The following is a 15,830-nucleotide window of genomic DNA, read 5'->3' as shown; positions in this document are numbered from 1 at the left end:
GGTGCTGGGGGATTGAACCGCGGTCCCTGATGCTTTTGCTAAGCTTGTTCTAAGTAGGTGCTTTAGACCACTGAGCCATCTCTCCAGCCCAGGGATATTCAATGTGTGTTTAAAAAGAAATGTTACGTTTCTCCCAAATACAAGTTATATATTAAAATATCTATCTAAAATTAAGGATAATCCTAAAGATACCATAAATGTACTTAGAGTCAGAAAAAAAATTTTCTGCATGGTGCAAAAAGCATTCACTATGAACCCAGGTAGTCACTTTATGTGTGTGCACACACTATGGCACACAGCCAACTAGAGAAAAGTAAATAACTTTTTTTCCAGAAAGCAGGAAGGAAGAAAGATCAGGGGAAATATGACACTTGTGTTTACTGAGAGGGTTCTATTTTGGATGGCTCTGCTATTTTGGTTTGTGTATTTGATAGTAATCATAGTTCTTGGTTCCTTCCCCTTTGACATCTAGTGCTAACATAGTTGACTATGTTAAACTAAGCCTGCCATGCATTTGGACCATCTGGGTCTAGATGCTATCAACTTATCACCATCGGCCTGATCACTAAGAAAAGGCCTCATACAGACTCTTTGCTGAATTTTTCCTCTACTGAAAGGGGTCAAAAGTGTTTTGGGTCAAAGTTGGACCCACCCTCACAAGCCCTACCTAAAAGCTCATTTCCCATCAGTGAAATATGTTTGTTGTCCCATCATATTTACCCTAATCTCATTACTCACAGTATTGAATTTCATACATCTATCCCCACTGCCTTAAATATTAATGCAGAGGAGTTATAAACATTACCTGTTGTGATCTCTGAATAGCAGCATCGATTTCATCCACTCTTTGTCCAACAGTGTCACTGATCAGTTTGTACTGCTCGTTGGCATCTGACACAAGTTTATCCAGTCCTTCTCTGGCTCTCCAGGGCACCAGCTCTAAGAGGGCACGGCTCACCTCATTCACTGTGTCCAACACCAGTCTGTGCTCCATGACCTCTTTCTTTAATTCCTAAGGAAGGAAAAAAGTTTTCAGGCCATACTTTGCTAAATAAAGCACATTAGCAGCTGTGCTGGGTGGAAAGTACTCTCTTTTCTACACATCCCAGCAGGGTACTGACCTCCTTCTTTCAGTTATTTTTTTCTTGTCTCAGATCTTTCAATCATTTTGAAGCCTGACTTTAGGTTTAGCTGCTGTTTATTTAGAACTGCCTCTGAGATTTGCGTAAAGCAAATAATGCTTTCTTTTCTTTTTACTTTAACAATACTTTAAGCATAGGCTCTTGACCTAAAAACATCTGCACAGTACTTCAGCGCTTCTAGAAGATCCTACAGGAGAATCAAATGTAACCAAGATGTGCTCCTGAGAGAATGAGTTGTGAGGGTAAACTATAAAATGCTACATTATGAAGCAGACTTCCTAGAGACTTGGGATTCAATTTCTTTCTTCTTCAGAGTACAATAAGTGCTCTTATATTACATGTCTTTATGTCAAATCTTACTGTTCATAAGTAAATAAGAGGCAGGCAGAAATTTTTGGTTTAGATGTTACGATAAGGTTGATGAAAAAAGATTATGACAAACCTTTCATCCCTTTTATAATGTGAAATACTAGCTTACCTTCTGTCTTTGCTGAAACTGGGGTATCTGCTCCCCCGTGGGAGACTGTCCTCCGCTGGCTGCCAGCTCTTCCTCCACCTCCCTCAGCCACCCAGTCAGTTCCTCATATGTGGACTGGAATTTGGTGGCCAGTTGTCGGGCTTGCTCTAAAGTTCTGAGAGCCTTAGAGCTAGTGACTGTGATGTCTACATAGCGGGTCTTTATTCCATCCAGTTTCTCCTGTATAAGCAACACCTCTTCACCTGTAGAGAACAGTACACAGTTATTCACATCTAGGAGATCTGGGGATGAGGCTTTCCATCAAGTCAGAGCTTAAATTTCACAGATATTCTTTCCCTTTGGTAGTGATTTCATCTAGCATCCCACACTAAGGTTAAATTGAAAATAAACCTCAGAAGTAACTTCTGAGATTGGGATCTAAGTTCAGTTGCAGATGTTTTTAGATGTGCTCAGCACCTTGCATGAATGCTAGCACATGACATCCTGGTAGTCAGGGGGAGTCATCCTCTACAACCAGATGTGAAATAACAGTCTTGTAGTTTTCCAGGAATATAGGTCATTAGCATCCCTGTAGCAACAGTAATACAATCAGAGAATAACAGGCTTCTCATATATACAAACAAATAGCTGCTGCAGGTTATTTGTTTCCCTAGATATGTGGCTGTGTTTCAGAGCACAGCATTGCTAAGAGATAAACTTTCCAAAGTACCTGTGGTTTGTTTTAGAAGAGCCTGACCATTTTTAATAGCTTGATCTACATTCTTCTTTCTATTAACAATCTCTTCATTTAAAGCCTGAAAAGAAAGAATACCGTTAATTTCAAAACTATGGCAAAACAAAGAAATATGAGATCTTTAATAGATCAAATTTAAAATACAGAGATGAGTACCAACTTAAATTTAGTATCAGATGTTTGATTCCCTTATTATCTCTTTGATTATCCCACTGATTACCCAAAATAATTAAATCATATTTAATTGAGGGTAAGCCCTCTTTTGTGCTGAATAAGAAATGATTTAGGACTGAATCAGCTTTACTGATGGATTGTTATCAAACTTACATCCAAGTGAGGTAGAAATGAAATTCAGTAAAAAGTCTACTGAGTCCAAAGTAAAGAACAGGACAAAATGTTCATGCGAAAAAAGTAAGTAATTTGACTTAAATCAGGCTCCTGGGTTAAAATTCTACATATTTCAAGTTGATGAAGCAAAAGAATCTTAAGATTATTTTAAAAAGTTGCTTTATCTAGTTTTACTATTTCCGAAGAGACCTCATAAAGATAAACTAAAACAGGCACACTTTTAAAAAAATTAAGATGACACAGAATCCCTAGTATTTGGGTATATAAATTCTACAAATAGTCTAAAAAGTATAACTACATGACACAGTGGTGGCCACTATTTAGATAATACTGGTTTTGTTAAAGTATATCCTTTAATAAATCTGTACAATTGGAAACCCAGTGCATATTACCCAATGATATAAATTATAACTAGAGATACGCCTGAACTATACCTTGTACCATTCTTCTAGAATTATCCAGTCAGTTTGTGAAGTACAAATATGTTCATGGGCCCTCCAAAAAAGATTAGTACTTAGCACCAAGTAACTAAATAGCCCTTCTGTACAAAATAAAGTTTGAAGTATTTGGAATGGAGAAAATAAAGAAAAAAAAAAAAAAAAAAGGAAAAAGAAATGAAGAGAAACACAAATCAAAACGACAAAAAATAACTTAGTAACATAACCAGTAAGAATGGAAAACACAAATACCAGGTGATTAGCATGCTGTTTCTGCAGGACATCCTGTCTGTAATCCTTTACGAACACTGAACTGAGCTTGTCCTCAGCCTCAGCCAGCCAGTTGAGCACTTCCACCTCATCCTCCCCAAACAGTCTAGCATTGCACAGTGCTTGTTCAAGCAGGGCTGCCTTCCGACAACACCGGTCTTGAATCTCACTGTATCGGGCCTGCAACAAGTCTAGCTTTTCTGACAGCACACCCTGTTCTGCAGGACAGGTCAGGGAGGACAGGGACTGCCCAATGTTCACTGCCTGGCGCACATCTGTTGCATGGTTTTCTATTTCTTCCTCCAGAGCCTAGAAATCCAGATGGAAAAAATGAATAACAGGAACAAAACAAATGAAAGGGAAACATGAAACAATGAATAACAAATGATATAATAAATTAAATAATAAAAAAATTACTTATTGAGGAGCAGAAATAACAATTTCTTTTACTTTAAGGATGTGTCTTTTCCAATTAATAATTTGATCATACTTTAAATTAAAACAATGATGCAGGTAGTTTTTTTAATTCCTAGGATTCTATCTCCAGTTCTATGTTTCATTTACAGCAAGTCCTTCCTATCCTACCTTATGCCGAATTATCTGCTGCTGTATTTTGGCAGTTTGAGTGCCAACAGGTTCTGAGTTAGCAAGCTTTTTCTCTGTGACAGATAAGAAATCAGAAATAGGCTCAGCTGTTTCATGGAATTGTTTGGCCAGAACCAGGATATCTTCCAGCTGTTTTTGCCTACACAAATATAGAGGAGACAGAAAGAACATTAAGACTCAGTACTAAATACAGTAAAAGAATAAACTTTACCACTATTACTTAAACACCAATAGTAGACAGAGCACACGTAGTACTCTGCTGGAGTAAAAGCTTACACAACATTATTACTATTTTTTTAAACACAGTACTATTTCTTGTAATCTTTTCATAACCTTGTAAGGTGGGCAGGGAATTATCCCACTATGAAAGAGAAAACTGACCTTGAAAGCTTTAAGGAAAATTTCACCCAGTCATCATAGGTATAGCCACAGCATGGGGATTATCATCAGATCTAATGTCCCTTCTCCTTACAACACCCTGGCACATATCAAAATGTAATGTACTGACTGAACACATTGCCAAAATAAAGTTTCTGTTCTTTTTTTTTTGTATTGGGGATTGGACTTAAGACCTCACACTTGCCAGACAGGCAATTAAGCCACAGAGCTATCTTCCCCAGACTGCCAAAATTAAGTTTCAAAGGACAAAAAGCCACTCAATCTCCTGCTGCCTCTGCTACCTTCATAAAGGTAAAGAGAATGAACACCCGAAGAGCAAAGCAGTGCAGTTTTACAAGCTAGAACTCCCTTCTCATCATCCAAAAATATGGCCAGACTTCCAGTAATTTCAAGGTAAGACTCTAACTTGAAATTCAAATGTAAGGCATAAAACCAAAAACAAAATGAAAAAACTCAAATCTCAAACTAGCTGAATGTGCAATTTAAAAAGCCAAAAGACTGAAAATACAGCCAGGTTTGATGATGTATGTCTATAATGCCCTATTCAGGAGGCTGAGGTGGGAGGATTACACAGTCAAGGTCAGCCTGGACAACTTAGATTGTGTCTCAAAATAAAAATATTTTAAAAGGCTGGGGGACAGAGCTCAGTAGTAGAGTGCTCAACATGGGCCAAGGCCCTGGCTTCAACTATAGTACCAACAAACAAACACAGACTCTGAAAGACTTTATAGCTTAGATGGAACCTTCATTTTTATTTAATATAACATCTATACTAAGCTTAGATTTCAAATAGTCTATAAATTAAAAGCACCCAAATTGCAAAATGGAGGAAATGCCTGGATGTTGAAAAGACAGGAAAACAACCACAGGAACTGTATTAGCACACAGATTAGCAACAGAAGAGCATGGTACTGATTTTAAATTACTAAGAACAGACTGAATGATGCCAACTGACAATGCCTGGGGATAGTGATTTACTTTAGTAAAAACTTTACTGAATACCTGCTTTGTGCCAGGCCTACTCTAGGTACAATCTGAGAAACTTACTTTGATAAAGAGTTTTAAATAAAAAGGTTTAGTTCTTTATTTAACTGTAAATTCAATTACATCTGAATATAACTGAAACATATTTCTAAATGCCATTGTCTTCTAGTGGCAATCTGGGAACAGAAATTCCTCTTCTAGTTCATTTATGCCAGTCTTTAAAATATATCTTGAATCAATACAACTAAAATATGTAAGTTTAAAGATAAAAAATTAAACTAGAAATTAATTAATTTATTTTTTTAATGCATTTGGTACAGGATCTATCAGGTCTACAGAGTTCACTATGTAGATCAGACTTGTAGTGATCCTCCTGTTTTCAGCCTCCCAAGCACTGGGATTACAGGCATGCACCACTACGCCCAGTCTCAGTGGCCTTTCTGGCATGCCCCAGGGGCAGGGCCTGGCATAGCATACTGGGGATTGAACCCCGGCCTCTGCCCTTTGCCGAAACAGGCGCTTTTAGTCTGCTGAGCTATCTGGCCGGTCCTAGAAATTAATTAAAAAAAAAAAAAAATCACCTCTAATATCTGTATCTGACTCATTACAGAGTTTGGAATCTGAGAATTCAAAGAACTCAATGGAATAAGATTGGAGAGCACTACAATAATTTAGAAGCATCAAATATCCAAAATTAAAGAATCAGGCTTAGGATGCTGTGTTTCAATCCCCAAGCCAAACCAGACCTGCCTTGAAGGCATCCTGAACCTGTCAAAAAACAAAACAAAAAAAAAATTCTTTTAAAATTAAAGAATTCAAATTAAAGGCTGTCAATGCCTATAGTAAGTGAAACTACTTTTGGAATTATACCCCTATAATCTTAGCATTAGGGAGGCTGAGGCATGGAGGATTTCAGTGAGTTCAGGGCTGGACTAGAATACCTAGCGGGATCTTGTATCAAAAAAGCAGCAAATTATGACTTTAAGGAACTTACGGACCAGGAAGAAACCACACAAAACAAGGGCTATTTTGAAAAATACAGATACAGAATTATGGCGATTAAGAGGCAGGAAAAGTTAATCTATGTCAGGCAAATAAAGAAGAGTTTCAGGGCCGGGGAAATGGCTCAGTAGAATAAGCACTTCCCTGGCAAGCGCAAGGGGCTAAATTCAATCCCTGGTTCCACAAAAAAAAAAAAAAAAAAAAAAAGAGTTTCACGTTGGGGGTAAAAATAAAGGCATTTCATAGAGGAAGTAACACCAACAAGAAAAGATACATTAGGAAACTTATAGATGATATTAAAGAACAGACTCTAGTTTACCTGTTAATTTAAAGAGAAAAATAATAATGGAAACTAAGGAATGTTGGCTAGGGACAAATAGAAGACTTTAAATGCTGTTTTCAATTTTATTTTATAGGCAACAGAATGTCTTTAAGATTAGACATGTACTTGAAAATGGCTCATCTGACCCTATGGGACAGGAACAGAGAAAGACCTGAGGGTAAGTGGTAAAAAAGTGTTTAGTTAGGAAGCCACCCAACAGTCCAAAGTGAGACCTCATAAATCATGAGTTGAGGTAGGAGAGTAGAAATTATAAAATGGATAGACAGGAAAAACAGAGGTAAAGGAACAGAATTTTAGAACAGAATTCCTGACATATGTTGGGCAAAGTAGGATAGAGTAAGCTTGAAGTTTTAGGTCCAGGTAAATGGAGGCTAATAGTAAATTAATAGTAGAGACAGAAAAGGAAAAAATAATAAAAATGGCAGTACAAATTTAGAAATAAAAATAAGTTAAATTCTTTAAATTTTGCTTCTCCCCCTAATATGGGCAAGCTGTACTTTGGAACTCAGATGGTAAATAAGCAAGCAAGACACTGGCAGTTGGAAGTAGAGACTGATGTAGTCATTTGAAAACTGCTGCTTCCTACTTAAAACATTTAAAGAATGCAATAATTGTTTGCTACTCTCTTGCTAATTTCTAGTATTTTTCTATTGATAACTAAGTAGCATTTATTTCTAATCAACGTAAGATAAAACTTCATGTGACTTATTAAAGAGTAAATGATATAAGGGTTCCTTATAGAAAAAGAAACTACTTCCTTGGAATAGAGAAATATACTGCTTGTCTTTTGGCCCATTATTGAAGAGTATTCGTGCATCTCTTGAATACTCATAGGACTAACAGACTCAAGGATTAGCTTCTAGATGCAAAAAAAATCTAATATCCAAATATGCTAACAGAAAAGGACAAATTTCAATTCCTATATCAAAAGCATTATTTATAAATATAAAGGGAAAAATCTGTTTGAAAAATTCCTAAATTGGTTGGATTGTAGGAGTCTGTGTGTTTTTTGGAACTACAGTAAAACAATCACACCTATCAATGAGTGCTCCAGTTTTCAAAAATTTTATAGGTAGCTGAAGCTCCTTTTATGAGACTGATTCTGCTTATCAAGACTATCTCTGAATATTTAACCGTTCTTCACACAAAAGGCCTTATACATCTTCTAAAGCATCAAATGAACTGTTCAGGAGCTTGCAAAGCCCTTCTGTGATAAGTCAAACAGGACAAAACAAACTCAGACCCACTCCTTAAAATCCCATTGACTTTACCTGGCGGCTGCCTTGTTGAGTAGTTCAGTCCACCTACTTTCAAGACTTGCTAGCTGTCCAGTGATTTTCTCTCTATCAGCCATCTCAGCGGACTGGGCTATTCTGTCTCCTTCTGCTTGAAGCATGTCTACTGTGGCCTTTCGGTCATCTAGGAGCCGTTGGAGCAACTATGGTACACACGTATGCAAAAAATAGAAAAGTTACCTAAAAATCTGAAATAGGTACAAATAAACAAAACAAAAATTCTGCCAAATCCTAAAATTAATTGGGGGGGGGTATTTTTTAGGGAAGGGTCTACAGGGTGTTCAGAGTCTCACTACTAGATCGGATTCATAGTGATTCGCCTGTTTACAGCCTCCCAAGCGCTGGGATTATAGGGGTATACCACCGGGCCCAGTCTCAATTGGCATCTCAATGCACCTGGGGATGGGGGCGGGGTTGGCATGGCAGGCCTGGCCCCTGTGCCTGCCTGCAGGCACTTTAATCCTAAAATTAATTAACAGAAATTTTTCCATCCTTGAGGCAAACACATGAAATACAGTATAGTTCCTACCACCCACACAAACTTTTCATATGCTTAAGTTTTTAAATGGAGCTGTGACTGTCATTATGTGATAAACAGCAAGCTTCCGATGAATTAAGAGAAAAGTGCATTAAAAAATATGTGAGGTGAGAAATTAAGATAATGACTTCATAATGTGTATCAAAATCAGAACATCAACTTATATATTATACATACATTTAATTCCTGTGAATTATACCTCAATGAATCTGCAAAAAATATTTTGAGATAAGGTTTTATAAAGAAGAAAAATGTAAGCCAAGTATGGTTGCTCACACCAGTAATCCCAGCACTTGGGAGACTGAGGTAAGAGGACTACCAAGTTTAAGGCCAGCTTGAGATTACATAGTGAGTTCAAGACCAGCCTTAACTAAATAGGGAGATCTTGTCTCAACAACCAACCACCTGGCATAGTGACAGATGCCTACAATCCTCTCATTTCGGAGGCTGGGGCAAGATGATTGCTCTATGTTCCAGGCCATCCTGGAATACCTAGGGAGTTATTTATACAGTGAGACCCAGTCTCAAAAAACTGAACCAAACCACACCATACCACACCACACTACACCACACCACTCACCCACACCAAACACACACACACACACACACACACACACAGAGTAAATAAGCTATTTTAAAAATCCAACCAACCAAATAAAAAATGCATTAAAACAGAAATTAAGTCAACCAAAAAATACATATATAAACTTGTACATGCTATTTAGAATATTGCTAAGCTCGAAACACCAAAAGTCTACTAACACAAAGCTGTGGATAGAACACTGAAACAGACTACATTAACAAGTCAATTTGATTAGTTTAACATATGCCACAGTACTACTAGTTTTGAGTAAGATGATAAAATTCTTCTTCTACCTTTCTTTTTCAGGATGATACAAAGTAGGCTGAGATTCTACTACAACTCTTGACTGACTACTTAAACTATATGTGAGTATGTTGTGTGGCTCTCTCAAAAAAAAAATTTTTTTTTTCCTTTTTCTTTCTTTCTTTTTTTTTTGGCAGAACCAGGGATTGAACTCAGGCCCTTGCACTTGCCAGGAAAGTGCTTACTCTACTGAGCCATCTCCCTGGCCCCCTAAGGCTGTTTTATTTCAATGTCCCAACATTCTTACCTTTTGTTCCTGGATCTGTGCTTTAACCACTTTATACTCAGCAGATGGAGGTTTCTGATTGGCTATGAGTTCCTCAGTGTCTGCCAACCAGCTGAGCAATGGCTCCAGGGCATCTTGAAACTTCCCACAATGCAACAAGGCCTCCTGTAGTTGTGCAATTCTTTGAGCAACCTGTGTCACAGATATGAGGTTCATTATGAGAAACAGTAGTTTCAAGTAACTATTGATAGCCTTTATAACTACAGATTTCAACAGCTAAATTTTTATTTGTACTCAGGTTCCAAATTAACTTTATTTTTTTTTATTTTTTATTTTTTTCTTTTTTAAAAGATTTTTAAAAAAAGTTTATTTATTTTGTGTGTGTGTGTGTGTGTGTGGCCAGCTCAGCCCACCAGGGGGCGGGGCTGGCTGGCATGTGGTGCTGGGGGATTGAACCGTGGTCCCTGTGCTTTGCTAAGCTTGTTCTAAGTAGGTGCTTTAGACCACTGAGCCATCTCACCAGCCCCCAAATTAACTTTAGATTTAGCTGTCTCAGTGCTGATCCTAGAACTATCTCCTTGCCACTCACCTTTTTATTCAGTGTATTCCATCGAGCATTGATCTCTTCCATGTCATGTTCCAAACCTTGAACATCACAGTTTTTTCCTGCACTCTGAATTAATCCTTGGCCGAGCCCATTCACTTGCTGCAATTTCATCTGAAGAGGATCCACTTGTTCTTTCTGAAACATCTGGATAATTACAAACCAAAGATTGAACTTAAAAGCTATTAGGGCCTCTATGCTACACTGGTTATTCTTGAGAGATTTATGAGTTAATGGAGGAGAACAAGGAAGAAAAAAACAAAACAAGTAACAAAAAAGGACCCCAAGTCACTGCACAGTGAAGTATAATTGAAACGTCTTTTAATACATCGACCTATAAAAATGTAATTACAGACATAGCACTACAAAAGTCTTTAACTCAATGCCTCATTTTTTAAAAAAGTATTTTGCCTTTTAATGCAAAAAGCTATAGGGAACAGAGATACATCAGAATCCAAATATTGTAAAATAGTGCAAACATATGGATCTTAAAAAGGATGAATGATACCAGATGAGGGAGTATTTTAAGATGAAAAATATCTTAGAGAACAGACTGGACTGATCACTAACGACAGACAATGCTCTTCTCTGACTGGGACCAATAAATCCATTAGTCAAAACACATTAACAGTGTGAAAAAACCCACCAAACCTTGTAGCTTTATCCCCCTGTGGCCATTTAACTCTATCCTGTTACAGGCCATAGACCACACACAGCCAATAGTCTTGAACCAGTACTCCTCTTATTACAAAGGGAATAGGGCCCATTAATGTTGGAAAGTGTCCTTAACATCTTTGGACACATATTCTGAGTAAAATGCAGATAAAAGGTGATACTGTGTCTCAAGATCATCCTCTCTAGAATATGTGTAATAAGCCAAGCACTTACTTTACTAAGGACTATTACAACTCAGACATTTCTATCACGAAACAAAGTCAAAAGAAAACGATCCTTTTATAACATTGAGGGTCTAAAGAAAGAAATTAAATACACTTCACTAAAATCAGATTTCTCTCAATTTACCAAATTAAAACTAGCTATATTTCACTAGCCTGGATATATGTCTGCTTTTTTTCCAGAAAAAAAATTCCATCAGTTTTAGTAAGTCAATTAAAGCCCTGAAACAGGTAAGTCAATTAAAAACAAAACATGATAGCAAACAGAAGAGGACAAAAACAAATGTGAACAAAAACTGTAAGTTTGTATGACTAATTTTGGAATATATGAGCCTACACATCATACTAGGATTAGAAATCTGACTCCACAAAGAATGGCTGGACATGCAGTCAGCAGAAAAGGGAACACTCAACAGGGAAGGTTACAAAGGCATTACTAGTGCAGTCCATTTTGTACTTTAATTTGATTATATCGTATTTTGTTATGCAACACTACAAGGCAGTTTAGCTAAAATAAATTTTTCCCAATGTGGTTTCCAGAAAGAGCAACTGCTATGATTCTAGTATGTATTGTTAAAGATGTTTTCACCAAAGGAAAATCACAAGGGGGAACCTCTCAAGTTCAAAGCTTCTTTGGGACAATGGCATGATGGTGACTGGGGGAGGAAGGTCGACAAAGCAAGGCAGCTGGGGAACAGGTACATGTAGAGAGATGTTAAGTCCACACCAAAGCCCTTTTACCCAATAACCACCTCCAGTCTCATACCTATGTCTGACATTTAAGTTCTTTCTGCGCTGTCAACAGGGTAGCCAGCAGCTACATGTGGCCAGCTAGTACCTACTGCATGGAGTCATAGACAAAGAACACCTCCATCTTGGCAGTAAATTATACTGGCCAGTGACATAGGAAAATAAATACTGAAATTCTAATACTTAATCTTTTTAGACAAGATATATAGATATATAGATGTACATATCTATATATCTATCAGGCTAGTCTTAAGCTTACCTTGTAGCCCAGGTTGGCCTCAAACTCACCATGATCTTTCTGCTTCAGCCTTCCAAATGCTGGGATTACAGGGGTGTGCCACTATACCTGGCAAAGCTCTTTCATAAAGTAGAACCAATTCTTAAAAACTCTGGGTTTATGCCAGGCTCAATGGAACATGCCTGTCATCCTAGCACTTGGCAGCTAAGGGCAGAAGGACTGCTGCGAGTTCAAAGCCAGCCTGAACTCAACAGTGCAACCCTGCCTTAAAAAAAAAAAAGTTTTTATTTTGTTTATAAGCATTTCACGATCCCCAATATGAGATCACGATGACATCAAAATCCCCATCATGAGGTGGCCATGACATCATAATCTCTATTATGTGGTCATTTTGACATCCAAATGGAATTACAGTCCCACATGATGAAATCTCTCATTAAGACCCCAGCTGTGACATCACCATTTGGCAGTCTGACTTCATACTTTCTCAGAATGAGGTCACGATGACATCATGATCCCCACTGTGAGGGGACCAAGACATGAAATTCTCTATTATGTGGTCAGAATGACATCCTAATGAGAGTATAGCCCACATGATAAAATCTCCTACCAGGACTCCAGCTGTGGCATCAAACTTAGCTTTATGATCTCATCTTTACCCACTATAAGGTCACAATGACATCATAATCCTAATTGTGAGGTGATCATGACATTGCAATCTCCATTATGGGGCCAATTCCTTTGTTTCTCACCTCTACTCTATGGATTAAGTTGGCAGGGACAATGGGTATTTTTCTCATCAATTTTCAGATACTCAACACTGAATAGGAAAGCACTTCTAAATATTACCTAGATAATTATTTTGAACATTAGCAGAGTGTTAAAGAAAACAAATCTGAAGATATTTGCTCTTTTCTCTTCCAAATAAAGTTTTGCAAAAGCAGTGTCTTGAGATACATTGAAGTTCCTACTCCTTAGTATTTCAGTTAGTGAAATGAGACTGCCATGTTATTAACTAAGCACTGTTGGCAGTTTTCAGAGGACTACACTTGTAAAAATTATTGCAGTGCTATAAGATGCAACAGGGACATAAAAGAGATAATTCCCAAAGAACTTCTAAAAACACTTTCATCTTCACTGATGTGGCATTCTTCCCATTTTCTCTGACTGATCTTTTCTTTTTTGATATCCTCTATTCTTTTTCCTTCTTTTCCCATACCTACCTCCAAAAGCTGGAGTCTCGGGGGTGGGGGTGAAGAAATGATACCAGTCCTAGGCCCTCTTCTTTTTATACTGTTCTGGGGCAATGCCACACATTCTTTTTTTTTTTTTTTTTTTTTTGATGGTATCAGGGATTGAACTCAGGTTCTGGCACTTGCCAGGAAGGTGCTTACACCGCTGAGCTATATCCCCGGTCCCCATGCTATACATTCTTTTTTTTTTTTTTTTTTTCATGTCAGACGGGTAATGTGTCCACGTCGTAACAAGGTTTGAGGGAGGCATGCCTCATGCATAAGGCATAAATGCCCAATCATCACACTCATGAACCGAAGAATCATGCTATACATTTTTAAGGCTTTAAATATTAACCCTGATAAATGCTAAGAAGCCTCATCTTTCTCCTTTAATTTCAAATCTTTGTATCAACTGCTTTCTTGTCATACAAAATGACTTTTAAGGGGCTGGGGAGATGGCTCAGCAGAATAACCACTTGCCTGACAAAATGACTTTTAAGCATCTCAAACCTAGCAGTTCCAAAGCAAACAGTATCTCCTTTCCTATCTCTGGTTTTCTTCCTTAAATTGATAAATTTATTACTGCCCTATCCACTCACTTGTACAAACCATAACTTAAGCCATCCCCAATCACTCCTTTCCTTCACGCCAACACATTACCAATTATCAGATCTTGTTACTTCAAAGTATTTCTTGAATCCATCCAGTAATATCCACTCTTGTTTTCAAAGTGCATGTCACAGTTTAATGTTTCTTTCTTTCTTTTCTTTTTTGCTGGAACCGGGGATTGAACTCAGACCCTTGAGCTTGCCAGGGAAACACTTATTCTACTGAGCTATCTCCCCAGCCCCACATTTTAATGTTTCTATGAGTCATTTTTGCTCAGTATCTTGCCTCACCACTATATGAGCTTCACAACGGCAGGAACATGTCCATGCCATTCACTGAAGCAGTGTAGTACCTCGCAGAGTAAGTACTAGATAAACACTGATACTGTGGATGAATGATTTCTTCTGTAGAAATCGTGTTAGGGAAAACAAACGTCTATGAAGGTTTTGCCAATCAGCTGAGTATTTTCACTAAACTCATACTGTGGTGCTACCCAATTCTTGGGTAAAAAACTCCTTTGGAAAAGTTTAATGTATATATAGATACAGATATAGATACAGTTTTTTTTTTTGTGTGTGTGTGTGTGGAACCGGGGATTGAACTCAGATCCTTGCGCTTGCCAGGGAAGTGCTCATTCTACTGAGCCATCTCCCCGGCCCAGGAAAAATTTAATATTATAGAACTTATGTATTAAAATAATTTTTTTCTTCCTTTGAACTAGTGACTGGAACTAACACTGAAAAAGTCTACAAGCGAGTAGGAATTTAACCAGAGAATGCTTTCACTTGGTCTCAGATCTCACTATAGAAATATTATACTCTGTTGCTATTGGGCATTAGGGAAAAAAATATGTGTGTGCATTTGTACATACATGTACGCACACAAAAGATCTCAAATAATTCACTCTAAATCATATTCCAGATATGATCATTTACTGAGGTCTAAGTGTTGATGTATGGAAGTGACAGGTTTGACTGTCTCATAACAATACTTCACCAACTGAGCAAATCTGTATACTCACGTTAACTCAATGATGCTTCATTATTTTAAGAATTTTTTTTTAAATCTTTCATTTATTTAATACAGGGTCTCATTATGCAGTCCAGATTTGTAGTGATCCTCTGGTCTCAGCTTCTCCAGCGCTAGGATTACATGTGTGCACCATCATGCCCAATTTCAGGGCCTACATAGCGCTGGGCTTGCATGTGGTACTGGGAATCAAACTTGGGTCCTTGCACTGACAAGGCAGGCAGGCATAGGTCACCAAAATAATTTCTTTTTTCTTTTTTTTAGAAAGCATCTTGCTATGTAGTACAGGCTGGCCTTAACTTGTGGCAATCCTTCTGCCTCTGCCTTCTGAGTGTTGGGAAAACAGGTGTGTGCAACTATGCCTGGCAGTCTCTATACACTCTCACTGGTTAACATTCTTGGCCAGGACTATGCCTTAGGTCTTTTAAAAAATGTATTTGGTACAGGGTGCACAGCTTGAACTCATAGTCCCCTTTCCCTTGCCTTCCCCCTTGTCTTTTTGTAGAGATGTAGGTATCTGCTTGCTTCCAGACATTCCACAAAGTAACAAGTCAAAGATAGATAACTTTGTAGGCAGCTACCAGCTCCTTCTGTCATTTTGTTAATCAGTATTTCATAATATGACTACCTCCTGCAGTTGGTCAGATCCTGAGATATCACCTAGTCCTATCTACACATTGCAGAAGAGCTCATGAAGAATAGCAGTAAGGATTGTTCTGAAATCTTTCTTTCTTTCTTTCTTTCTTTCTTTCTTTCTTTCTTTCTTTCTTTCTTTCTTTCTT

The 15,830-nt window shown here is 37.7% G+C and overlaps 1 protein-coding gene and 1 non-coding gene across 9 annotated transcripts in view; both read right to left on the bottom strand.

Annotated features, from left to right (window-relative positions):
* Positions 1–15,830, bottom strand: part of Macf1 (microtubule-actin crosslinking factor 1) — a 276,478-nt gene that overhangs the window by 53,700 nt on the left and 206,948 nt on the right. For all 8 annotated transcript variants that reach the window (XM_023701121.1, XM_023701119.1, XM_023701117.1 and 5 more), the window contains 8 exons: positions 10,277–10,438; positions 9,709–9,879; positions 8,014–8,180; positions 3,994–4,153; positions 3,391–3,717; positions 2,330–2,414; positions 1,621–1,862; positions 806–1,012 (listed from right to left, as the gene is read on the bottom strand). In XM_023701121.1, the coding sequence (XP_023556889.1) occupies positions 806–1,012; positions 1,621–1,862; positions 2,330–2,414; positions 3,391–3,717; positions 3,994–4,153; positions 8,014–8,180; positions 9,709–9,879; positions 10,277–10,438 (1,521 nt within the window). The remainder of the gene's footprint in view (positions 1–805; positions 1,013–1,620; positions 1,863–2,329; positions 2,415–3,390; positions 3,718–3,993; positions 4,154–8,013; positions 8,181–9,708; positions 9,880–10,276; positions 10,439–15,830) is intronic.
* Positions 13,630–13,734, bottom strand: LOC111812584. Its single transcript, XR_002818056.1, has one exon. It is a non-coding gene; the product is annotated as a small nucleolar RNA U13 (small nucleolar RNA).

The sequence above is a fragment of the Octodon degus genome, unplaced genomic scaffold (assembly GCF_000260255.1).
Source record: "Octodon degus isolate 3935 unplaced genomic scaffold, OctDeg1.0 scaffold00130, whole genome shotgun sequence".
Taxonomy (NCBI): domain Eukaryota; kingdom Metazoa; phylum Chordata; class Mammalia; order Rodentia; family Octodontidae; genus Octodon; species Octodon degus.
The sequence above is the reverse complement of the archived record's forward strand: the minus strand, read 5'-3'. Positions and strand labels throughout refer to the sequence as shown.